The sequence below is a fragment of the Acipenser ruthenus genome, chromosome 12 (genome assembly GCF_902713425.1).
Source record: "Acipenser ruthenus chromosome 12, fAciRut3.2 maternal haplotype, whole genome shotgun sequence".
Taxonomy (NCBI): Eukaryota; Metazoa; Chordata; class Actinopteri; order Acipenseriformes; family Acipenseridae; genus Acipenser; species Acipenser ruthenus.
In genome coordinates, this window is record NC_081200.1 from 984335 (window position 1) to 1011326 (window position 26992).

At 44.3% G+C, this 26992-nt stretch overlaps 1 protein-coding gene across 3 annotated transcripts; it reads right to left on the reverse strand.

Annotated features, from left to right (window-relative positions):
• On the reverse strand, positions 1–26922 carry LOC117416551 (ATP-binding cassette sub-family C member 5). Of its 3 annotated transcripts, XM_034027694.3 has the most exons (30): positions 26797–26922; positions 25033–25211; positions 20223–20371; positions 19578–19733; positions 19031–19175; positions 14518–14751; positions 14243–14416; positions 13823–13970; positions 13216–13364; positions 12773–12880; positions 10684–11046; positions 10414–10485; positions 10177–10301; positions 9568–9640; positions 9231–9434; positions 8749–8892; positions 8519–8615; positions 8191–8375; positions 7815–7961; positions 7186–7315; positions 6880–7033; positions 6481–6609; positions 5846–6032; positions 5380–5469; positions 3887–4076; positions 3557–3716; positions 3078–3156; positions 2641–2754; positions 1826–1990; positions 1–1365 (listed from the first exon to the last, which is right to left on the reverse strand). In XM_034027694.3, the coding sequence occupies exons 2-30, from the start codon at positions 25147–25149 to the stop codon at positions 1264–1266; spliced, it is 4290 nt and encodes a 1429-aa protein (XP_033883585.3). In that variant the 5' UTR covers positions 25150–25211; positions 26797–26922; the 3' UTR covers positions 1–1263. The 3 variants fall into 3 exon arrangements, with proteins under 3 accessions (XP_033883585.3, XP_058890252.1, XP_033883586.3); XM_059034269.1 differs by lacking the exons at positions 19031–19175; positions 19578–19733; positions 20223–20371; positions 25033–25211; positions 26797–26922 and adding an exon at positions 16854–17898 and having other exon boundaries at positions 14518–16524; XM_034027695.3 differs by lacking the exons at positions 19031–19175; positions 19578–19733; positions 20223–20371; positions 25033–25211; positions 26797–26922 and adding an exon at positions 16854–17898 and having other exon boundaries at positions 14518–16651.
• Between the last annotated feature and the right edge of the window lie 70 nt (positions 26923–26992).

The following is a 26992-nucleotide window of genomic DNA, read 5'->3' on the forward strand; positions in this document are numbered from 1 at the left end:
TAAACTCAAAAATAGTTTTATTAAACGTTTTATAGATTTCCTCTCTCCCTTGTCCCCACCTTTCCCTCTACAAGGCATGTATGCAGTCATGCTAAGGCTATCAAAAATATGTCAATGGAAGTCAAATAAAATATTTCGGAAAGAGGCAGTGAGCTCCAGACTGGCTAATATGGTATATTGAAACCTGCACCTGACATGCAGTGACAGGCTGATCACCAGAAGATGGCAGTGTAACCCAATGCTGAGGTTTCAATGAGCAGCTCAGCACTGAAGAAAGCGGCAACATCAAAAATAAACACAGATTATTAGATAACTGTTCAAAGCTCCACAGCAAAAGACCCAGCAAAATTAGACCCGAAATGCCACTCGATTGAGTCAGGGAATGTGATGAAAAACCTCAGCTGAGCAGGAACCTGACTGCAAGCCAGGATTTAAAAAAATAATAAATAAAATTAAACACACACAGGGATCTTTAAACTAAGGGAGTAGGGGTAACTCCCACTTTCTCCATGTGCCCCAGTCACATTGGAGCATACAGGAAACCTCAAACCCCACCTCCCTACTCTTTCCCCAGTCCAGCTGACCCTCCTGGGTGCTAGCCATACCTCCCCCTGGCTGTCTGATCACTCCAGAAACAAGGCAAGTGCCTGCAGCATGGGAAACATTTCAACTGCACTGCCCCCTGGCATGCGATGAAGGACATTCGAAACAACATGATCAGACAGTTATATTTCAGAAGCACGGGAAAAGAAAAGACTGTCGAGCATGACACTAAACCTGCCTCTCGCAGCCTTCTAGTAAACACATTCCAGTACAGTGAGGCTGTACAAGTACATGATAAAAAGTCAACACTGTGAAAACACAGTACCCAAATGAAAAAGTACAAAATAAAACAACATTTTCACAGTAATATATATATATATATATTCTATATACACATGGATTATGCTTATTTCATTTTTTTTAAATCTACGGTTCCCTGAACCACGTTATTTATAGGAGTGCATTTAGTATTAAAACGTAGAAGAAAAACAGTTTGCTCTATAAACAGGCGTCTGTGTCATGACGAGACTTGGGGGTCCCTCCTCCACACACAGTGTAACACACCCGCCCCTTCACAGGGGCTAACAGGAAGGCATGACAAGGCTGTGCAGAGTCTCAAGGACAGGAATCCGCTCTACTGGCAAGAGAAAGGTTTCCATTCCCGGGTACACAGGGTCCTTCTCATTCCGTCGCGTTTCTGCACGGCTCGGGTCATGCCCTTCAGCCCCTCACTGTGATCTTGTTATCCACAGCAGCCAGCATGGCGCAGAATCGAGAGTTTTCATTGGCTAAAAGGTTGGAGGGCTCGTCAAATTCCACAACCTGAAGAAAAGAGAATTACTTTATTATTATTATTATTATTGGGATGGAAATAAGACTCCTATTGCACAGCAGTTTCACCCATTCCAGGTTTTCATATGAGCTCGATTAGCCACAGTGTATTGGTAACAAACACAGCTGTGTTGTCTTAAACTCATTGTGCAACCAATGCAATGGGGGTCATTTCCATCCCTGGCTGCTATTTAAAATATACCAGGACTTGCAGGACGCATAATCTGAATTTAAAAACCAACACAACCAGTCAAAAAGAAAAAAATAAATTATTGTCTGGTAAAAACGAAACAAAGAACAAGGCTGTTTGGCCCAACTGGCGTGCGTATAACAGCTTGTAAACTGTGCTGAGTGAAACACAGGTAAGCAATGAGCATGCTTTGAAGGCGTGTGCACATGTTAAACTGCACTGGTCCCAAATGGAGAGTCTCCCGGTGATCTAGTCCGATACCTCTCCCTGGTTGAGCACCATGATGCGGTCACAGCTCAGCACGGTCTGCAGGCGGTGGGCGATGGTCAGCGTGGTGCAGTCCTCGAACGCCTCGCGGATCGTCTCCTGGATCAGAGAGTCCGTCTCCGAGTCCATAGCTGCCGTCGCCTCGTCCAGGATCAAAATCTGAGAATACACACATTGCAACAGCCAGTAGAACAAGGCCAGCATTCACAGTCAACACCACATTATTATTAGAGTCCATTTAAACTTCCTCGGCCAGACCACAGGGGTCGCTGGTGTGCGGTGGGCCGAGGATACCCCGGGCGCCGCTCGGCCAATTGTGAGCCGCCCCCTGGGAGCCCCCGTCCTTGGTCGGCAAAGGAATAGCCTGCACTTGAACCGGCGACGTTCAGACTATAGGGCTCATCCTGCATTCCACGCGAGTGCTTTTACTGGATGCGCCACTCGGGAGCCCAAACATATGGTGAATGTTTGTAACAAAAATCAGAAAAGCTATCATAAACAAACCCTTGATCACCATTTTATAAATCACTGCAGCATATACCTGCGTACAAGACTGCATGTGTACTGCACAAATTATATACTATGAAATGCTGAACATGAAATAAAAATTGACCGACGCTGCATGTTCCATGCTACGTAAACACCTAGATTTGGCCTGCATGTTTGACAATGATTAATATATACAGATATTAGAGGCATCCTACCCTCACCAACCCCGTGGTATACACCACTCCTAAACTGCCGCTGTACACTGGGACTCTAATGAATCCTCCAGTGTGACTGCCTGCTCCCTCCCCTCCTCTCCTCACCTTGCAGCAGCGCAGCAGAGCTCGAGCCACGGACAGCAGCTGCCTCTCTCCCACCGAGAAATTCTCCCCGTTCTCCACCACCTCCGAGTCCAGCTTCAGGGGCAGCTGAGCAATCTGGAAGGGAGAGGGGAGGACCATGTTATTATACAGGGATGGAAATAGACTCCCATTGCATAGCAGTCTGATCCATTCCTGGTTTCACTATGACTTTAATAAGACAACCCTAGAGCTCGTTACCTATACACTGTGGGCTAATGAAGCTTGTATTAAAACCTGGAATGGGTGAAACTGCTGTGCAATAGGAGTCTTATTTCCATCCCTGCTATAGCTGCAGACCGCTGGCTCCCCAAAAACAAAACCATATGCAGCTCTTCAAGCATTCTTCCCTACAGACATCATTCTTTTCTAAAATGTCCCAAGTTTACATGCACACTTACACACTCCTTCATGTGGGTCCTCTCCAGGGCGTCCCAGACCTGCTCCTCATTGTACTGTTTGAAGGGATCCAGGTTAGACCTGGAGGCAGAAAAATAAAAATAAAAATAAAACCTGTCAAGATCTCACAGAACCGTGCTTCTTTAAAAAAGACCTACAAGCTACGTTCTATATCTCTGTCTTTATACAGCAGTGAAAAGTCTTCAGGAAACTTTGGGGGGAAAAGCAAGTCACTCTGGATAGACCAGATCCGAGTCCTTAACCAGAAGGGTCCTGTAGACTTGTGAAGGATTATACCAAATGAGTGTGGAGTGATGCGATCAGTTTGTCTTGTAGGAAACTCAATTGTGGTTGCAAAGATTACATGGAAAAACCACTCAGCTATCCCCAGCTATGGAATGCTGTTGAGGAGGTTTATCCAGGGCCACCACGCCGGCTGCAGTGGTACAATTAAAACAGCCTCTGTGTGGATGTTTGGTACCTGACCGTGCCGCTGAACAGCACAGGCTCCTGGGGGATGATGGAGAGCTTGCTGCGCAGGTCTGCCAGCCCAATCTCATTGATGTTCACCCCATCGATCTTAATGGATCCACCACAGGGCTCCACCAGCCGGAACAGAACCACACCCAGAGAGGACTTCCCTGAAACACACACACCCAGCACGCGTCACTGCACCCCTGCTGTTACACCAACGTTTACACTTTCTCTTCACATCATTTTCAATGGCTAGAATGCCATTGTAATAAAGCACAGCTCTAAAAATGCGCTCAATTAAAAACACTGCTGAAATCCAAGCGGCCACGCGACAGACCTGAGCCTGTGCGTCCCACGATGCCGATCTTCTCCTTGGCCCTGATGGTGAAGGACACTTTCTTGAGGACCAGGGGCAGGTTCTCTCGGTACCTCATCTCGGTGTTGTCAAAGACAATCTCCCCTTCGTGGGGCCAGCCCTTGGGGGGAGCCTTGTTCTTAATACGGGCTGGAGCCTCCAGAGCTAGAGACTGTGCGAGAGCAAGAGAGAGCGCGGTCACACAAGCGAGCGTGCAGCAGTGTGAGAAAGCATGTACTCCAGGGGCAGGTTTTTCTACTCTTGTAAACTGGATAACCATGATCTGGATTCTGTAATCCTATATTTTGTGATTGAGATTACTTTTATCTGGATCATTTTAATCCGTTTTTTTCAGAAAATGTCATTTATCCAAATAATCACAATTATGAAATCTACTTTTTTTTATTTTAAGTAGGCTAGTTCTTAACAGTTTTAGATTTTTTAAGAGGCCATTATTTATGATATAACCTCACTTAAAAGAAATAGTGTGGAGTAGTGGTTAGGGTTCTGGACTCTTGACCGGAGGGTCGTGGGTTCAATCCCTGGTGGGGACACTGCTGCTGTACCCTTGAGCAAGGTACTTTACCTAGATTGCTCCAGTAAAAACCCAAATGTAGAAATGGGTAATTGTATGTAAAAAAAAAAAAATTAATAATGTAATTGTATGTAAAAAAAAAAAAAAAATGTGATATCGTGTAACAATTGTAAGTCGCCCTGGATAAGGGCGTCTGCTAAGAAATAAATAATAATAAAATAAGACACTGGTAATAATGAGTAATACACAATTATTTATTTTGTTTTATATTTAACAAATCACTTTTAAGGTTAGTGCACACAGAACGCATGCAAATAATGGTTATTTATGCCTACTTAGCAGGAATTAAATTACTAAATTTAATAAAAAGAAAACTTTTGAAAAAAGGATATGTGTTTTTTAGACATCTTCATCGTCTTCCTCGGTCAGGAGTCCAGCATCTCAGACGAGCTTTAATGAGGCGTATGTGTATGCTTTTCTATTAAAGCTATACCACTAAATACATGTTTTCTTTTTGCTTGCATGGATACAAAAAACTTAAATATGTAAATATTATATTCTGGATTTGGACATAGTGTGTGTTTGCTATGACAATTCAAACAAAATATCGCTGTTCTGTGATCATTTAAAAGCTAGATCCACCTCCGCAGAAGGATCACAATAATCCTGGTATTTTGGATCAAAGTAATCCTGATCTCCTCTTTAAATTCTGAAAACCCAATTGCAACATTTAATCATGATTTAAAAGTGCAATCTGATTAACAGAACGAAATCCGGATCACAGAAATCCTGATCGCATTTCGATGTTTTGAAAAACCCAATTGCACAATATAATCCAGATCAGAGGCGGAAATCCGATTACCACAGTTATGAAAAACCGGCCCCTGGCGTCAAACACTATATTAAATCAGAAATCTAGATTTAATAAAAAAAAACACACCTTTATATAATGGTTTATTCTCTCCACAGAAGTGAATCGTGCCTCGGTCTCCGAGGCTAGACGCACAGTGAACTGGAAGAGGCCTGTGAGCTGCAGTAATGAAATATAAAGCAGGTAGCAGGTTGTACAGCTTCTCTGATAGTGCGTGCATTTACTGGCAGTGTTACAACATGAACATTAAGCATCTTGAGGAGCATGTACCCTTAAAGTTTACCACAGTAAAAGCATAGAAACTGTATGCAATGTAAAGCCCTGGGAGGTATATGAAACCATATTAAAAATCATGGCAAACCATGGTAAATGCATGCATAGTACAACCATGAGAAAACTGCAAATTTACTGTGGTAAACTTTTATAAGGGCATATGTACACAGCACAATATGTAAACGTTTAATTCAGCACACGGCGCAGTAGACTATTCCCTGGCTCCGCGTGTCCAGGAGGAGGGTCGAGTGTCCCCACTGACCTGCACTGCGTAGGAGATGGCGAGCCCTGCATATGCTGGAGGGATCTGCCCGTGCATGAGAACGATCATGAGGCCCGTGATGCTGATCAGAGCCACGCTGATGATGTCCAGCCTCACTGCCAGCCAGCGCATGGCACAGTTGAACAGGTAGAAGGGAGCCTGGTTATCATCCAGCAGCTCCTGGTATCTGAGAGGGTCAGGAGACAAGGAAAGGCATGCGAGAACCGGAATATCCCAGGGATGGAAATAAGACTCCCATTGCATAGCAACTTGAGCCTCACCTGGTTTTACTACGAGTTTAGTAGAACTCACCTGAGCTTGTTACATTATACACTGTAACATTATAATCAAGCTTGTAGTGAAACCTGGAATGGGTGAAACTGCTGTGCAATCGGAGTCTTATTTCCATGCAAGTATCCCCTTCGGTCACTGCCTGTATAATTGCATCATGTTTCCGATCCATGGATCTCCTTCATAATGCATAGATGATTTTTTTTTCAATATATTGGCAGGGAACTTCTCGTACACAGCAGAGTTCACGTAAACAGTTTCTATCTTTGAATATAATTAAATGGGGAGTGCAGTGGATATGCAGGGACAGGGAGAGCTGTGGAGCAGACCCGGTAAACACTGACCTGTGCAGGAACTCCGCTCCCTTGTCGTAAGCGTGGATAGTGGTGAGCCCCTGGATGCTGGAGGTGATGTGCGACAGGAAGGGAGACTGGGTGATGTTATCCAGACGCTTCAGCTCTCTGATGAAAACCCTGCAATGAAAATAAGGGGGGGGCGGTTCAGGGCATTATCTGGTGCAACTTTAAGCAATTATCTGTATGGGTGTATTTTCAAACAACTCTCACTAAGTAGCTAAAATAAAAACAATGTTCAGATACTATTGAACTATTCGCAAGGTGAAAATAACTTTAAAATCCCCATCGTCTCTCCTCCCGCCCAAACGACAAGCGGTCTGAAACGTTGCCCAAAGCGTGCAGTGCACTTCACAGGTTCAACAATGGAGGGAGATCCTGATGCCTTACCTGGAGACGATGTGCAGGATGATAAAGAGGATGAACAGGGGCCCGACCGCCACGAGAAACCAGGGGAACACGTAGCCGATGACGCCCAGGCAGAAGACCACCAGGATGACATTCTGAATGAACATCTCAGCCTGGAAGGGCAGCCGGGTGTCCACTGTGGAGCAGGGAAGACCAGATCGCACGCATTCACAAAACAGCAAGGCGGTACAGGGATCAAGCGTGATGTTTCAATTATTAAACAAACTCCCCAATCTTATCCTTTCAGTCCCTGCACGTGTTCATCGTTCCCCCAGGGCTGTGTCTTACCTTCGTCCATGTCTTTTGAGAAGCGGTTGAGAATGCGCCCCGCGGGGGTCGTGTCAAAGAACTTCATGGGACTGCGCAGAATCTTACGGAACAGCTCATCATGGAGTCTGGTGGAGGCCCGGAGCGTGCCCTGAGTAATCACATTGCACATTCTTAAATCACACAGGTCAAGCACACTGCAAGAACAGATCATATTAAAACTGTGTTTAAAAAAAAACCAAAGATTCTCAATATGGTAACTTTTGGTTTGTATTAATTAGCGAACAGCAAATCTATAAAATGAATCATTTTTATTTTATACCACCAATAATACCCCAAGGATTCCACTGTTCCAGATTCCATTCAGTTGAAGGCCTTGCCAGCATACTGAATAATAACTGGAGTCAATCAGTGCACATGCAGGGATGAAATTAAGGCTCCCATTGCCTAGCAGTTTGATCCATTCCTGGTTTTACCAGTGAGTTTAATAAGACTCACCTGAGCTTGCTACCTATACGCTGAGGCTAAATCAAGCCTGTAGTAAAACTTGAAATGTTAAACATTACTTCTCTATTAGGAACGCATCAGCTGCGGTTGGCTCAGACTCCTGGCACTGCACCCCAGGGCACAGGCAGTGCTGGGTAGCGTACCTTGACGAAGGCAATCCCACGCACAAACTTCAGAAGCAGCATGAGGACCATGGAGAGGGTGTAGATACCGGCGTAGTACTGCATGTGGGGGTTATCCTTCATGCTGTCACTCAGCACCGTGTCATTGCCCAGCACCACAGACGTGTTCTACACAACCAGATTAAAAGAGTTTAGCACAGGACACTGGACTGGGTTTCTAACAGATTCTCTTATCTGCTATACATATGTTTTCCAGGACCCCCCTGTAAATGAGGCCTCCGCCACAATGGGTAAAATCCCCTAGTTAAATAAATACGTAATGAACTCTTTGGATTGTGATTTTATTACATGCCAACAAGGTTATTCTTAAATCAAGGCTGAAGTCCTGCACTCTTACCCCGCTGCCCTGCTTGATCCAGTAGCTCAGCCACCAGTTGCTAAAGGCGGTGCTGCCCACGTTGAGCACAAAGAGAGCCAGGATGAGCAGGAAGGCCACGGGGCCCCCAGATGCCTGGATGTAGGCTCCGTACACAGACCAGGGCACGGAGCCCGTGCCTTTCTCCTCCACCAGCATCAGCTGACCTGGGGGCGGGGCAAAAGTGTCAGCAGGGTTTGTGGAAGCTTGGCATCACGCCTTCCCAATATCCTACCCACATGCTTGCTCCTGGGTCAATTCAGGGACACACACACACACACACACAAGGGAGGTACTGAGAGACTCGTACCATCATCTTTGTTGACTGTCTTCTCTTTCTTCACAGACCCAGCCTTGGGTCCTTTCTCTGGGGGCTTCTTCAGGGAGTTGGTGTTCTTCTTGTTAACCTGCCAGATGCAAACATATTAATTTGCTGTTGTTTTTCCCCCAGTAATACATGCATTCAAATACAACACTGTTAACCTTAACTTAAAACTGTATGCACAGAGAGTATGAGTAACACAATAGCATGTATCCTACCTCGATGTGAGGGGCCTCTCCCAGCTGCAGGTTGTTAAACATGGCAGCATAATCCCCGTTCAGACCCATCAGATCCTCATGGGTTCCCTTCTCTGTGATGCTGCCATCTTTCATGAAGATCACCTCGTCACAGTCCACCAGGTACTGCAGACAGACAGGGAGGGAGGGACACTGTTAACCTTGTCCATGCCGTGGCTCTGTCGGCTCTTCTAATGCAGGGATGGAAATAAGACTCCCACTGCATAGCAGCCCGATCCATTTCTGGTTTTACAATAAGTTTAATAAGACATAACTAAGCTTGTTACCTATACACAGTAACTGGAAAGGGGGGGGGGGGGGAGAACCGCTATACAATAGGAGTCTTGTTCCCATCCCTGTGCCGTTATTTATTAGAACGAGAACTGGGATGGTTACTTAAGATGGGCAAGAAGCAGAGGCATTACAAACAAACGGCGGGCAGCAGTAAGACTCCTCGTGAATACCTGGAGCTGGTGAGTGACAAACAGGATGGTTTTCAGTTTCAGCTGCTTCTTGATGGCGTTGTTGAAGATGTGGTTGCCCACGTGTGCGTCGAGTGCGCTCAGGGGGTCGTCCAGTATGTAGATGGCGCGGTCGCTGTACAGAGCCCTGGCCAGGCTGATGCGCTGCCTCTGCCCCCCACTCAGGTTAGCTCCGCGCTCCCCGACCTGCACACACACACCAGACACAGATGAAGTCGGGTCCTCCTGCGGTGTGCTGCACAGCAAGGGTGGCCCTGCAGGATTGTGACTAGCCACCCCTGCTGCACAGAGTACTGTCCTGTCAGTGAGAGATACTCACCTCTGTCAGGTCACCATTGGGGAGGATAGCCAGGTCAGTTCTCAGACAGCAAGCACTCAGCACTGTATTGTACCTGTATAGAGAAGGAAAGCGCATTCTTCATGTGAAATTCTGGAACTTAAAAGTGTTTATAGGCTAGATCTGCTCCAGCTGTCCATCTTCTCTATTGCAGGAACTGTGGGATCCAGAGGCCTGGTCCTTGTGGCAGTTTCTAGGTGGGATTTAACTGGCTGTGTTTTTGTATGAAATGGTAAGCTTGACTATTCATCTCACTCACACAGACACAAACGCGCTTTGTTAAAGCTTCATCAGTTGTGGGTGCCTTATTAAAAGATTTCAGTAACTATTCAGTTATTTGTTAGATACCGGCTTAGAAAGCTACTGAAGAGCAGTATTTCCTTTAGCTACAATCCTGTAACAAACAGATACAACTTGAAGCCTGACTTAACAATGTGGGCATGGTCCACGTGGAAGCTTAAGAAAGTACATGTACAGCTGCTCTGAGTGGAAGAGGGTTATTCACAAAGAGATTGAGCAGAAACCTGCTGGGACTCCAGTACTGCATTAGCACTGCTCCCTGCTCCCTGCAGTCTCACCGCCCCTCGTTACCTGTCCTCCTCGTACTCCTTCCCGAACAGGATGTTGTCTCTCAGGGAGGAGTTAAAGATCCAGGCCTGCTGAGCCACATAGGCAAAGTTCCCGTTCACAGCGATACTGCCGTCCAGCAGGGTCATCTACACAGGGGCGGACACACACAGGACACGACTCAGCCGTGCAGCTCACTCCCTTTTCAACCAAAAACCCTTTCATGAAAATCTGCAGGACTTTTTTCTTTTGGTTTCTTACCTGTCCCAATATGGCTGAAATCAGAGAGGTCTTTCCACTCCCCACACTGCCACAGATCCCAACCAGCTTCCCCTAATTTGAGATAAAAACCCAGAAACACAGAATAAACACCATGTAAAACCTTAATAAAAAAAATGCACACACACTAGGCAAATAGAAAGGGGACATAAAACAAAACCTATATAATAAGAACAATTCTATTTCACAGTGTAGGTGCAGCACTTGAATGCCGCCCGGTAGCTGGGTGCTGTAGTACAGTTCTTCCCTCACCTCCTCGATGGAGAGCTCGATGCAGTGCAGAGTCCTCTGCAGTCGCAGGCTGATGCTCTGGATCACCTTGTTCTCATCCCCTGGGCTGTGCTGCTCGTCACTGTCCAGCAGCAGATGTCCTTTCTGCTCAGCCAGCACTCCCTGCTTCCCCAGCCCCTTCTCCTCCTCCTCCTCATCCTCCTGCCTCTTCCGGTCTTTCCTCTTGCCCTTGTCTTTCTTCAGTTTCGGGGTGCCTTTGGGTGTGGGGTAGGCGCTGGTGCTGGACGTGTCCCACGCCAGGCTGGCGCCTGTCAGCTCTATGGCATTGAGGGGGTTCGATGGCTTTGTCCTTATGATCTGAACCTCCTCCATTAGAAATAAACTCTGAACAGGGGTTGTGAGAGAGGTGCAAAGACACAACAGCTTATGTGTGGGGACATGCCAGTGGCACAGGCAGAAAAACACAGCGTCAGGATAAGAGGGAGGAAAGCTGCTGCTGAAGGGCAAAACACAGCTCATTAGTGGAGACTGGTTCCAGGGACCATACCTGTGAGCTGCTTACTGATTTCAAGTGCAAAGCTGTGAGAAAAAGCCCAAAAGACTCTCTTCAGTGCCAAGCTTTTTTCAAGATTGTGTTGCAAATGTTTTAACAGTTATGGTGGAACCAGCCATTTTTTTTTTTTTTTTATTCCAATTCTTAAATGTGTAAATGGTAATTATTAAATGATGTAAATGGGTTGTCTCCAACACACAGGATTGTACAGCTGAGCCTATTCAGAAGGAACAGGTCAATGACTTCGATGAAACCATGGATTACAAATAAAGGCATTAAAACATTTCTGTTAAGCATTTTAAAAAGGTTTGTTTTTACAGGTACAGTTGCTGAATCTATTACAATCTATTCTGATTTATTTGCCTCTGGCTACTGCAAAGTAGAGCAGGAATCAACTGTAGTGAGCACAGGATAGCAAAGGTTTGTAAAGGGAAGAGAAATATCTATATACAATTGTAAAACGTGCAGAGGACCACAATTTGTTTCCCTTATCCAATTCTTTTGTCCTCATGTGAACCTCAATGTCTCTTGGTGACGATGATCTGACCAGATAGAACAGGCTGTTCCAGCACTCGCTGAGAAGGAGTCATGGCTGTTCTGTATTCTATCGGTTCTGTATTCTATCGGTTCTGTATTCTATCTGCAGTAAAGCTACACGAGTGGCACCCATCATGTACTCTTCAGACCCGATGAATCCCCTGAACAGCCCCACCCCTTTTATACTCAAACAGTCAGCTTCATGAAGTCAAAACAAAATAAGAAAGAAAGCTTAAAACAAATAAGAAAGAAACCCTTGATGTGTGGATGAGACGCAGATTGAACTGGTGCAAGCCTCCTCTGCATGGATGCAATTGTGTACTCTGTAGCAAAATGTGAATGCTGCATTGTAAAGAAGTAGGTCAGCCTCAAAGCAGCAAAACAGGTAAATAATACTGAGGCTTATTGTTCTGCAACTAAAATTGGCTCTGCTTTTGCCCAATGCCATACCCATGCTTTTACTGTGCTTTACAAGTCGTTTAGTTGTTTGTTACTGGCTTTCAACAACAAAACAATAATAATAATAATAATAATAATAATAATATTATTATTCTGCAGGATTAATTTAAAAAAAAGCATGTTTCATAGAATTCTTCAGAGTATTAGACTAATCCTTGCGGGTCTCAAGGAAGCAAACAAAGCTATTAAATGAACAAAGCAACAAAGCAGTTTGTCAATGCTAGCTGCAGCGTGACACAACTAGTGTCCTGCCTGCCAGCACCACGAAGAAAAAAGCATTGCAAACTAAAAATTCACCGTAACCTTAATGGCATTCTTAGCATACTTCTTGTCCTTGGTTCCTATTTCAAGTAGTTTTATGTATTGTTATTCAAGCCAGCATAATTACAAAAAGGAAAATAAGTGACCCATGACTTTTACTAGGCCAGCATTCGAGTACTCAAAACTTAATTTGAAATTCCCACCCCTACAATGTCCAGATTTGAAAGAAATACCTGCAGTTGTGAGGTTCTTTAACACGGAGACACTGGTCAGTGAAAGAGGGTGTGAAAGGTGTCTTACCTTAAACCTGTCTACAGCCACGGAGGCCTCGGACAGAGACTTCACAGAGAAGGGGGTTACTTTGAGAGCGAACGTCATGGCATTGAAGACCGTCACAACTGTGAAGGCCTGGAAAAGAAAGAAATACGAACAAATATTTAACCAACAAAACCACACACACACTCTTGAATGGTACACTGGACCTGTTGCTGCTGTGTCTATATTTGATCTACAGTACATATAGATCTATCTAGAGATTTCTTTGCAGTACATTTGAATGGTCTAGGCAGTGGTGTTTTAAATACAGACATTCCAGGGATGATTCATAGACTTGGTTACAACTTTATATAATACAGTGAAGAAAAGGTTTTGTGAATAAAGAACTGCAGTTCCTAAGCTTGAGAGAGGAGGTATTAAGATCAGTCACTGTTGGGATCACTGCCCCCCTTGTCTATATTCAGTACCTGGGCTGCGGTGAGGTCATAGCCCAGCAGCATGTGCACGGAGAAGGTAGCCACGCTGGCAATCACCACCACGATGGGAGCAACCCCCACCGTGATGCTCTGGAAGTACCCGGCACGCTCCAGGATCCTCCGCTCCTCCTCGCGGATCTCTACAACGGGAGAGGGGGGAGCAAGTCACACACACACCCCATTGCGAGTTCAAAACTACAGCATTGTGCATGACGCAAAACACTGCAGACTGTGATCTAATAATAGTTTAATGGACACTGAATAAGTGGTATTTAAAGAGCTAGATGTCATTAGGTAAGCAAATTAGGTTTTATTATCATAGTAAAGTATTTGGAATAACTGAGATAATGTCAACTGTGACACACCCACGACCGCCTCCACTATAAACATATCAACAGGGATAACAACATTAGAATGGAATGCAGATTGGATAAACATACATGGGAACACTGGTAATGTTAGCGCACATCTTTGCACAGAGAGGCAAACGTGGAATAAAGGTAACAGATTCTGACAGGGAATGAACAGCGAGCCACAAGACACAATTCTTTTTATAGGTCACCAAGCAGCTGCAGAGGTAAACTGAACACACACTTACTCTGCACAGCCTGGGAAAACGCTTTCACCCAGGCATACATCTTTATGAACTTGATGTAGTTGAGGATTTCATTCATCTTCTGCACCCGCTCATCTGTCACCGCGACCCCCTTCCTTCTGAAATAGGCTGTGAGTCTGGAGACAAACATCTGGGGTGCAGGAAAGAGGCTCAGGTAAGCGCGGACAGTCAGTAATCATTCATTGCAACAAAGCCACATAGCATAAAAAAACCACACATTTACCATAATGCTACCCGACATGCAGTACATTTGCTGCAGTTTTTGTTTTCTTTTGCATTCCGCAGGGTTAAGAACTATTTCTGCATTCATGCAAAGTGATCTGCATGCAAAGAGATGCTCTACCCAGAAGAGTGACGAGGGTCCGTGAGACAGTCAGGCCATTGCAATACCTTACCACTTACCATGGCTGGGTAGAAGAGAATGAAGACCGCGGATCCCAGTAAACTTGTAGGTCCGAGAACGATCACATTAAAAACCATCCCGAGGATTGCTATGAGCGGGCCGCCGGTCAACAAACTCCCCACCGCGGCAGCTTCGAACATCCGCAGACCGTCGTTGGAGCACATGTTTATCAACTGGGAAAAAAATACAAATGAAGCAGTTAGGTTTCACCTCCTACGAAACCAACCACCGAACACACCTGAGTAACAGTGACATGGTATCCAGCAGTACCTACCTCGCCCATTGACTTCTCCTTGATGTTTTTCAGCCGGAGGATCTTCTGGAAAGCCAGGGTGAGGATTGCCCCTCGGAGCCGGGTGCCAGTGCGGTAGTTAAGGGCCCAGGTGAGGGCCAGAGACCAGGACCGGATCACCTCCGTCATGAAGAGCCCGAGGACCAGCAGCAAGCCGTAGGCGACGCGAGGCTCGCTGTGCTGTGTGTACTCCAGCAGACCCTTCACCACGAAGGCCTAGGGGAGGGGCAGACAAGAAACAGGGCGTGAGTCTCACCCCCACCGACATCTACAAATACCAGCTATACAATTTAAAAAACAAATACAAGCACACGCAATGGCTTTCTTCCCTTCAGAGTCTGCTAAATTTTTTATCAGTATTTGAAACTACACAGGAAAGCTAAAATTCAGCAAACTTCTACCTTTAAAAGAAAACCACAGATGGCTGTGAGAACGAACACAGTCAACAAAAACTGCTAAAGCGACCTCAGCAATCTGCGATGTACTGTGTTGTGTGTATATATTTACCTTTCTTTCGTTTCTATAAAAAAAGATCCTTTGAAAAGAACAAAGAAATACTGACAAGCATGATACCGTTTCTCATACAAAGGCAGGACAGGTTTCATCCTATTGAATACATTCTTCCCTGTTTGCTTCTATCGTGCGGACAGAAAGACATTGTACCTACAGTCAGACTGGGGAGGAGAAGGGAGAGGACAACAGGGGGGTTTGTTTTATCCCTGGAAATAAAACATCAGCAGTTTAAATTATTACAACAGAGGAAAAAAAATAAAGAGCAGAAAGTGAGAGAAACAAAAAGACAGCAGAGTAACTGATGAATCTCATTGAATCCCCCCCCCCACATACTCATCTCACCTCCATGAAATCCTCTACTCAGCACCTGTAGAACCAGAAGAACAGCAGCCTCTCATCCCTGTATATTCAGGAGAGCGCACACACACACACACACACACACACACACACCGGCAGCAACTCTTACTGAATGAAGGACAACAGGAACATTTTATTTAAAATATTTAAATTAAAAAGACATCAGAACATGTCAAATATCCAGTAATGCATTTTCATAAAACAAACACAATGTATAAAAAATTAAATAAAGTTTGTGGAGAGCAACATTTTTTAGTACAAATTTAACAGATCGAACAGATTTAACAAATCATAAATAAATAAATAAATAAATAAATAAAATAAACAGGACAGCAGAGTTGTCAAGTATCATTCTATACAATTTTCACACCAGTTTGAACCCACTTTATACAGACACATTTTCTGAACGCGTTGGAACGCACATGTTTCAGTCTATTTCTTCCAGATGGAAAAGCGTTGACACTTTGTTTCCACATTATTCTTCCCTGGTTACATTTTCTAAAAGCTATAGCAATTTTGGGGGGGGGGGGGGGGTCTGCAGAAGCACAACCACATTTCTATTACTGACTTTAAATCAGGGGGGGGATCAAACTAAACCAATGAAAGCAATGAAAGTTGCAGTTGCTGTATTGCTGGGGGTGGACGTACAAGTTCTGGATGACTTTGCTCTTGGCAGTATCCCATCCGAGAGACTAGGATTTATTTGCTCTTTTTTGGCACATTAAAAATGAAGAGCTGCAGGGCGGGCATGTGAAACTGACAGGCCGCTGTTTTTCTGTTGTTCTTTCTGGAGTTACGTTCCTCCAGCTTTGACATTGCACAAGTGACCAAAGTCAGAAACCATAGACAGGCACAATGTGAAAGTGTATGCTTGCAGAACACTTGGAATCAAAAATCATTCTTATTTTGCATGGGGTCTCTCTCCACTGTTTGAGTGACCTGTATGAAAAACCGCAGTCGACTGATCTTATTGATCAGGGATGGAAATTTCCTTCAGTAGAGTAAAATGACTGGCAGGCAGTTACTCAGGGCTCTTTATTGTATTGTTGAGATCAGGAATATACAGGTTTCCAGGAAAGCACATCACAGTCAAGTCTTTCTTTTAGAAAAACTGTGGGTCTGATGGTCAGCAAGAGTCCATTATATCAAAATATGGCAGGATACAAAAAAATAAAAGTTGTTGGCGAACACAGAGGACTTTTATATCAGAACAGCTCAACATTTGATATCAGACAACAATGTTCATCTTTTATTATAAAAACAAAAGCAAGCATTTAAACATTAGTGATTCCTGATGAGAAGTTTTCCAGAATTAAATAATACTAAATAATAAAAAAGGACAAAGTAAATATCAGTATATAAAATTAAAATAAATAAATACATAAATAAAAATAAAAGAAAGAAAACTGGTTGCTGTAAGCATTCCTGTTTAATAAATGTCACCTTACCTCTCAGGCTTTTGCAGTAGGTTTCTGCCTGGGCGCCCCTCTTATTCCCTCAGTGGAATACGGGTATCCTGTGAATTCTAAAGAACAGCTTCTGTCATTTGTTCCACTGCAGGGACAGCAGTGACTTCCATCTTCTGTCCCTGTCTATCTCCCCCCCCACCTCCCCCGCCCCACTCTCCAGTGAGAGCACCTGCAATCTGAGCAGACAGAGGCAGAACAAAGCTGGAATAATGAAGGGAGGGGCCTCGCTGTGACATGCACCGAGATACAGTACAGTAGGGTGCTTGGCTATCAAGCGGCCTTCCCTTAGAAAAAGTCACATACAATCTGAAAATTACTGTCTGGGAAATATGCGAGTCTGACTCCTTTAACTGTATTGCACATGGCATGTATAAATGTATTGTATTGCACATGGCATGTATAAATGTATTGTATTGCACATGGTATGTATAAATGTATTGTATTGCACATGGTATGTAATCTCTTGTATCCCCACTCTCCAAGGGGGGGCCTCTGGAACTGGCTATACAGACTCAATGGATGGTCACAGTTTGAAAGCTTTGCTATCATAACTTACCAGCGAGTTACCAAAAACCTTCACTTACCCTCTCGTAACTGTTTCTGTATGGTAAGTCTGGTGCAGCAAGATCCTTCCTGAACACAACTACAAATGCTTCTCAGTGTAATTAACATTACATTTAAAAATGATTGTCATGCAATGTTCTTCTATTACAACAGCTACACTTGAGAGCGAGTTGTGATTGAAAACAAAATGCAAAAGCTAGGATGCTCATGCAAACAAACCAGCACGCCTTCATTTTTCCAGTTTTGTTTCTTTTTAAAATGGATTTCATGATGATGATTTACAAGCTGGTTTGACCACAGTGTGAATGGATTACAATAAACATGGGTCATGGGGGATATACACCCTAGTGATCTCAATCTCTGGGCTGCAAAGACTATTTAACAGTCCCTCTCTCTCTCTCTGGGTCACACGAAATCCTGTTTAAAGCAACTCTGACTGAGGGAAAGAGACGGCCTGCGTGTGAATCTACAGTTAATTCCACAGTGAAATGTCCTGCATCCATCCACTGTGTCTGATCGTATGGAAGAGTAATGAACCCTGTCTTATTGGATTTGTGGTTTCTAATTTGGGGTGGTTCTGGTTCACGCTGGGGGAACGGCTCTCTCTCTCTGGTGCCAATGAGAATCCAGCTCTGAAGAGTTCATCAAGACAATGAAGGAAAAGAAACTCACTACATACCCTGGAGTGAAACAGTGACAGAAGCTCTTCTTGGTGTGTTAACCCTGACACCTGGAGAAAGACTTCTCTAGACACCTGGAAAAAGTCTTTCACATTATTTTATTTTTTTGTTGCTTTTTCTTTTTTATGCGTCTAAATAAATCCCAATGAAACAGAACCTCTTAATTCTGAAATCAAGTCAATTAGTTGATAAGATTAGGTGTTCATTCCACAAAGACTTATTTATAAAAAAAAACACAAAAAAAAAAACACACAAGGGGGCAAGAAGCACCAGCCCTTAGAAGAATATTAAAGAAGAAAAAAATAAGCATTTGCAAACAAAGGAAAAGAGGAAAGCACAGGTTTCACTGCATCAATTACTTTGCATCGTTCTGGGCACAATAATAAAGCAATTGCTCTATAAACAATATATATATATATTGGTTACAAGCAACCTAAACTAAATCATGAACACGGATTCTAATGACTTTCTGCTAAATTTCACAGTTAACTTGTCTCTGTCAACAGTGTCTACTAAAATGAACCTTACTAAACTAGCATAGAAACTGTCTCTGCATCGTTGTGCACAGCATTCCTTTGTATGGAATAGCACAGTACAGATGCCTATATAATCCCAAACCTCCAGAGTGTGTTACTGTCCTCTACCCTTATCAAACATCCAGGCCATTGATTCTGTAACGTGGACACGTGTGCTCCACGCGACACCGATGTGGTTCACACATTCCTGGCCTGGATTGCATGCTATATGCATTGCCTGAAGTAGCAAGCAGTGCGTATTCCACACTGATGTAGTTCATCAAGTCTGAAGGTAGGTTTAGTCTGAGTTTAGCACTCCGCCCTCAAACCCCAGCAGAGACAAACTCTCTGGGGTTTGAACAAAGTTCAGTTAAAAAAAACGGGTGGATATACTTACTGGTCCAGTGAAGCCTGCTAGCTGTGTGATCATAAGGGAAACTATAGAGATGAGAATCCTGGTGCGGCAGAACTTCCAGACCACCCTCCTGAGAGAGGCATCCTCCCCACAGTCCCGGAGCTCACTCTGCCACAGCCGTGCCAGCCTGCAGAGCACAGGGAGCAATGCAATGAGGAACCAGGGCAACTGATCAAGAGCTGTACGAACACACGATTGGGAAGCAGCTCTCCTCCACAGCAAGCAGGCACAGACACCCAGGTGAGGGGCAATGGTGCTGGTGCCAATTGAAATAAACAAAATCGAAGAAGCAGCTGCTTGAATCTCTGCTGGACTGCTGCTCTCCCCAAAGACGGCAGCTTTTCAGAGCAGCTGTGGTTTCTTCGGTGGTTTCAATCATAAAGGTGCTGCTGCTCACCTCAATGTGAGAGCCCGCTTGCTGTGGTGCAAAGCCCAATACCTGAATAATCAGTTCATGCAGCTCCAAAAACTGTACTTCTCAGAAACTGTTTAACAGGGCGTGTGAACCCGGACAGCCCCACAGTCTTACCTCCTGCTGTTGTGCTCTGAGCTCTCAAGCTTGGACAGTCCCCAGACATCCTCGAGGATCAGCTCTCCTTTCTTATGGGCTTGGGCAGCCACTGGAGTCAGCCAGTTAAATGTCATTAAGGAGAACAGGCCAGCATTGTCTACGGGGTGCTTATGTCTGCAAGAGGAGGGGAAGACACAGTCAGCCCACTGCATTGAAATCTCTATAGCTAAGATCTGCCCCATCTTCTACAGCACAGAACGGCCTCCAAAATGCTTCATTTATTTAATATTTCATAAAAATAAGCATAAACATCTTTGCAAAAAAGGACAAAAAAACCCCCAAAAAAGCACACACACCACAGCAAAAACATAACCTACAAAATCCAAACTAAATTGCAGAACAGTTGGAACAGGTGGAGCGTGATGGTCTCTCAATGATGCAGGGTACTCTCGACATGATGCTCATCACAGCTAAAAATGACACCGGGTGAAGCAAACTATTGGAAACACAAACAAACTGGGCATTGCTCTCCAGCAGCTTAGCAAACACCGGACATTTTTACTTGTTACAGCTACAGTTCAGCTAGCATTAAGAGCAATGCCACAAGAAGCAGCGTTTTTCCTGGCAGCTTGTTCCTCGACGCCCCGCCCCAGGAACACTCACTTGGACGTGGTGCGGAATGGTTTCAGCAGGTTGATGCTCTGATGGTACTTGCTCTTGGGATTCTCCTCGTCCAGGATTTTAAGCTGCTCCAGGGGAAGCCCCTCTGCTCGCGCCGCTGTCTCCAAGGCATCCTGGCACACAGCGCGGTTCTGAAAGAGAGGGAACCAGACGTGCATTTCAGAACCCATTCCTGCTTTATTAACATGGACACACATCGCTGTGATACAGGTTGGTATATATACTGTAGAAGCAGTTATAATAGCATGTTAAAGTTTGAAGTGTTTGGTAAGTTTAGGCGGTCTTCTTAAAATAACTGAATTCCATGTTTGCCAGCTGGACTGACCTCTGAACCATGGTGCTTTTCAATAGATCGATGACAACTGAAATTCATCTATAGAAAACAGCTGTAAAATGACATGTGGTTTTTCAGAGCATGTCGGTCTTCAGCCATGTGTTTACCTGAGCTCCTGGGCCTTTGCAGGATAAGACGCAAATTACATTAAGTACAATGGGGCTCTCGAGTGGCGCATCCGGTAAAGGCACTCCACATGGAGTGCAGGATACACCCTATAGCCGGGAGGTCGCTGGTTCGAGTCCAGACTATTCCACTGCCAACTGTGGACGGGAGTACCCAGGGAGCAGCGAACAGTTACCCTGGTTCGACTTTACGATATCGATACGGCAATTACGACACGGCGAGACACAAGCCATATACCTGTCATGGTCGCCCTGACTCAGTCACTTAGTGTTTGTTTGTTTTATGCATGTAACTTTTTTTTAGAATGTCTTTGCCCTTAGCAATGTCCGATAAGAGCAGTGGACTCAAAACGAAACCTAAGCTGTGAACTCTGTCACGAGGGCTTAACTTCAGGCGATCGTATTTCCGGCTAGGAGTACCGCATACACACCCTGAATACGTCATTGGAAAGCCCCGAGTCTGTACTTTTAAACAAGCCATTAGGTGCCCGAGTAATATGCGCATAACCACCGGGGCGGCGCCCCAAAGTCAACGGTCTGAGTGTAAAGAGTTAAATAAATATTTGCATGAGTACAATATAATGAGTCATTTTTAAAAAAAATATATTATCAGGCCATAGAGTCAGGAATGTGACCCCAGTTAATAACATTGTTCCCATGGGAACATGTGCTTCGACTTACGACACTTGGACTTACAACGCGACTTTCAGGAACCAATTGTGTTATAAGTGCGAGGGCTGCCTGTACAATCAGATTCTTAAGTAAATGCATGACACAGCCAATTTAAACCACAGAGAAAAAAAAAAAAAAAAAATGGAAAGAAAAAGGCATCAAATCTACCCTGTGGCACCCTCCAGCAGAAAAACAAACCAGATCAACCTTCGTCAGCCTGCTGTGCCTAGAATATCCACAGCTTCCAATGAGAGCCTGCTGGCAGGGAGGCATGGATTTAAACATGCCCTGCAGTTTAGCGTCATTCATTTAGAGACAGATTCAATATTTACCAGCGCACCCACAGTGCCTCAAACTGCTTAGGAGATTAAAAAACAGCGCCAGCAGTGACCTTCTGTGTCCTGCAGGACCTTCTACTGCAGTCACTGTCTTTACAGTATGGTCTGTCTTCAATTTAGAAAGGTCAGCCGAGAGCCTACCACTGTGTTTCTTTAGTGAGAACTTCTTATTTAACTATAAGAATAAGCAACACTGTGTTTCAACAGCATGCCTAATTCTAGGATCAAGGACAGATAATGATGTCCTTACTTCCACTCTACTCTACATAATATAATCTTTGCAACTCAGCTGCTTCCCAGACACAATGAACAATGAACCACAGCCTACTCTGAACCAAACAGGAATGCTGCCAGGACTCTGATCACTGTGCCCTGCTCTCTGCTCTCTTGAATACAGCGGAAGCACTCCCCAACCTAGAGCTTGCAATGTGCACCGGCCCAAACAAATCGAAACACATTCCCAATGCATCCCTTTCTGGTTTGCTGGTTCGTTGGACAGCGCTTCACAGGGGTCAGACCTCTTTGGTATGTTCTCACGCACATCAAGCCACCAGCACAAGCTGACTCCGATTTCCTCCCCGGTTCAGCACGCCCTGCAACTCATTCCTATTTCTATTACGCACATGCACACGTGCGCTGTAAAGAACCATAAAGAATATCACAGGATGAAAACCAACCACAAGCCCCTGATCCACCTGCATGGAAAATCTGGTAATAAGTTCTACTTATTTAAACTCTGTAGGAATGCTAGCGATGTTGTCTAGAGTGTTTGCTTTACAGCTCACAGAAGTAGTGGCGTAAACTGACTGCATGCCCAGTCACACTGATGCCGAAGCACTCAGGAAGGATGTGGAACACACTGAAGTTAAACAAGCTTGAAGCTTTCTGGGAGACCCTTCAACACAGCTGCTGATAGAGGCCGGGAGCCAATGGAAAGGCGCAAACAAATAAATAAAAAAAAACTTGCCAGCCATTGGTAAAGTGAATCCTGGGCACTTTACCAATCAGCTAACTGCAGAGGGTAGTACTGATGAAGTGGGGCTTGTCTCTAGGGAAGCATGAACGAGACAGCCACTGCAATGAAACAGCAGAAAAAAAAAAAAAAAAACACACACAGATGCCCTCTAGCAGAGTGACGCTGATGATGTGAGCTTTTATGAGTCATTCGGATCCTGCCGAGTCATTGGTAAAGTAGGGGGGGGGAAAATCGGCTGCTTCATCACTCAGCTGCTGCATGCCAACAGCACGTTACTGCAGTCACCAGCTCGCAATGGTGCACAAAGGGTCGGCTTCTTCAATCTCTAGAAGCATGGGAGATCTCCCTCACCCCAGGAGACATCGAGCAGGTTCCACGTCTCTACTGATTTTGCCGACTCAACAGAAGGAACACCACTTATCCTAGGGTTCTTAATCTAGACGTTAAAACAAAACCGACAGTGCTGAAAGTCTTGCTACTGTCTGCGTACATCAGTAATATTTTGAAGGAACGGGTTGCAAAATGATTACTTTAAAGTTAGAAAAAGAGATCTTTATTTGGAGTTGCGAGGAGCCCCTGTCCTGCAGAAGACATGATCCTTCAGGCTCAGGAGACAGCCAGCTGCAAGCTGGCACATCGCGCGATGTTCAGAGCCTGATAATCCCCTCTGGGCCTGTGACAGATGATATCAGACAAGATCTTCCTAATTAAACTACCAGGAATCACATTCATTACACAGCAGGCGGTGGGTGCTCTGAATTATACCACAGAGACTGAGAACTGGAATCTGAACTGAGGCAGCAGGAGGAGGAGAAGGTCTGTAGGGCACGATCTCACTAATAGGGTTTGAACTGCAGTCGCTTGTTCCAACACCTGCAAAGCACAGGAGGTGCCACACAAGCAGGTGACACTGAAGGTTAACTGGACCGGGAGTTCTGACACAGCAGAAGAGAGCAGTCTCTGTGTGCAGCTCAAGCAAGCACTGCAAATCATTTAATGTTCCCACAATCCTACTAGTTTAAGCGTATCCAATCAAGGTCCTGGAGGGGCATTCCAATCCAGGTTTAACAGATGCAACTATATAATTAACTACTTAGGGTGTGGATGGAGGTTTAAATGTTGAATTGAACAATTTAGATCAGGGCTGGAACAAAGCCCAGGAGTAGAAGTGCCAGCTTTGTACTTGTCAATCTAGGCATCCATCTAAATGGGATTGATATGAAATTATATGAATGTTTACCCTGGTAAAACTGCACGTAACTTTGCAGTATTCTCATGTTTTCACCATGGTTACGCCATCCTTTTTTTAGATGTTATTTAATAAGCTTTACCGTACCTCACTGTGCTTTATAACAGTTTACTATGCTTACACTACTTTTAGAAGGACACTGGCAGGATACTCAAAACAGTAGATAATAACTAGCAAAATATACCACTGTACTGTACAAGGCTGTAGCCAGCTATGAGGCACGGGCCTCGGCTAAATTCATACAAATAATTATTTATTTACGCTCTCTTAGACGTTGCTTAGCTGCAGTGCCTCTGATTTTTCATGGCTGGCTGCTGCACTGCTGTACATTTGAAATAGTTGAACACATTGAGTGCCACTGAACTGATTAGTTAACGATAACTTTACTCGAATTCTGTTAACCGTAAGTCTAAATGTAATGTATCAAATTAGGGAAATACAAGCCTTGTGTTCGGATTTTTGGGTACTGAATGGTTTAAGAACCTGTGGCTTAACCCCACCCTGAGGGCTCAGCGGGGTGTGGAGAAGCACACTCACCTGTGCTTTAGGAGGCTGGTACCCGGTTTCACTGTGGAGAAGCACACTCACCTGTGCTTTAGGGGGCAGGTACTCGGTTTCACTGTGGAGAAGCACACTCACCTGTGCTTTACGAGGCTGGTACTCGGTTTCACTGTGGAGAAGCACACTCACCTGTGCTTTACGAGGCTGGTACCCGGTTTCACTGTGGAGAAGCACACTCACCTGTGCTTTAGGAGGCTGGTACCCGGTTTCACTGTGGAGAAGCACACTCACCTGCGCTTTAGGAGGCTGGTACCCGGTTTCACTGTGGAGAAGCACACTCACCTGTGCTTTTGGAGCCTGGTACTCAGTTTCACTGTGGAGAAGCACACTCACCTGTGCTTTAGGAGGCTGGTACCCGGTTTCACTGTGGAGAAGCACACTCACCTGTGCTTTAGGAGGCTGGTACCCGGTTTCACTGTGGAGAAGCACACTCACCTGTGCTTTAGGAGGCTGGTACCCGGTTTCACTGTGGAGAAGCACACTCACCTGTGCTTTAGGAGGCTGGTACTCGGTTTCACTGTGGAGAAGCACACTCACCTGTGCTTTAGGAGGCAGGTACTTGGTTTCACGAAGCTCCTGTGTGTTTCTCCTGGCCACACCTCTGTACCCAGGACTGGGGAGTACATAGTCTTTGCCCAGGTCAATGTCTTTCATATTTCCTCACTGACACAGGACAGGGTTTCATAGAGGGGGGTGATGGGTGGTTTCTCAAAACGCTAAATAAAAATAAAACAAATATGTCATCATTAGTATAAAGGTTAAACAGATTTTCCATGTGGCTTTATTCTGCTTACTGATGTTTTATTATTAACTAGCTTTACTGCACTGGGACTTCAGACTCAGGACAATTAATAATCTGGGACTTCTTTAATTGTGTTCTGTACTGAACTCCTGCACATAGAATTATCTGCAAGGTGAATACGGATTCAGTTATACTCGAAGCCTTGATTTGAAACTGCAGTTAACCCCTTAAGGTACACAAGGAATTGAGCGGCTGTTCAATTTCTTCTTCAAATACATTTGCGAGTGACTCAAGTCTCAGAGGAATAAACTGACAAATCTGGATGACCAGATCCAACCTGTCAGTACATTGTAAACCCTGTTTCAATACCTCATTGCAAAAAGAAGAAAGTTAGCATCACTTATTTGTGGGACACACATGTCCAGTGTATTAAACACAAAACAGTACAGTATTTACACATGATAAATGACCAGACAGGTCTGTAACGTATGATTTTAATAACCAGGGACAGTAAAGTGTTCCAGTATTTGTCTTTTTCTGTCCCCTGTCTTGTTTTACTAAGCCTTGCACTAGCGGTGTTCCTGTAGCAGACTCGCTCCATCTCCTCATTCTCATCAGTGAGCAAGCAGCTTATAAGGAGACAAAAACCCAGTGCTGCTCCTTAGGCCTAGAGTCGCAGGGCCTGCGTGGATCTCATCACTGGAATACGCGTCTCTTCACACAGACGCTCGTTACATACAAAGACATTACAGAAACTTAACGCTCCGCTACGAACACAAACCCGCCTGCGTGAACTTAACACATCTCTCTTTACATTACTGTTCGTACATGCGTGTTTATTAAAACAAATACCAAGCTTAACGCTGGATTTCGCAAAAAACATTGAATAAACACGCCAACGTTATTATTACAATACCGGAAATAGCCTATAATACTGAATCAGTTTAGCAAATAATTAGCCACTTGTAACTCGTATATTCGAACAGTTCTAGATGATGTAATGTTTTATTTATTTATTGATTTATTTATATAAAACTAATTAATAAACTGGCAGCAGTCTTTTGTGTCTCATTATACTGGGAGTAAAATTTGTACTGGTAATAGGAAACCGCAAAAAGACTGCTGTCAGTAGATTTTCTACTGGATCTGACCACTCTGTAATATTTAATACCAGAAAAAATACACTACTGACCTCAAACTGTAGCTTAACGACTATATATCTATTATGTGTGTATGCGTTTTTTAAAACGTCCCAATAGAACATTTCTCATTATCAATAATAAAATAAAATGTTTAAAAGAATGTTATATTTCTAGTTGTAAAAAGAATTTAAAAAATCACAATTATTATTATTAGACTACTGATAATACATGTCAATAAATTCATTTATTGCACGTAGTGATTTTTTCGCCAACCGTGAATCAGAATAGTTTAATACGTTGAATCCATCGTAATAATAAAACAAATTTATCTATAGAATATTAAATAATTTCCCGTTTAAACCCATCTGCATGAAAAAAATATATTGGTTTTAATTTGGTTTCCAAAGCAACCATTACCTGCTCTCTTCAGTATCCTATCACTGCAGATCCAAATACTCGCCCAACAAGGAAAACAACACCGCTTATAAACGAGTCGCCGGGTACCGCTGTACCGGAGCCTTCCCTGGGAATTGTAGTCTCAAGCTTAGCGGAGCAGCCGTCTGTCGCACGTCCCAGGGTTAAAACGAGAACTACAGTTCACAGGCACCCCTTG

Bases quoted from the DNA above. Each gene is read 5' to 3' on its own strand.
- LOC117416551 (XM_034027694.3), bottom strand. From the start codon at position 25,149: ATGAAAGACATTGACCTGGGCAAAGACTATGTACTCCCCAGTCCTGGG. The intron at 19,734-20,222 runs GTGAGTGTTCCT...CTCCTCTTGCAG, and splicing joins CCATTCCGCACCACGTCCAA to ACATAAGCACCCCGTAGACA. The intron at 7,316-7,814 runs GTACGCTACCCA...GTGATTACTCAG, and splicing joins GTGGGATTGCCTTCGTCAAG to GGCACGCTCCGGGCCTCCAC.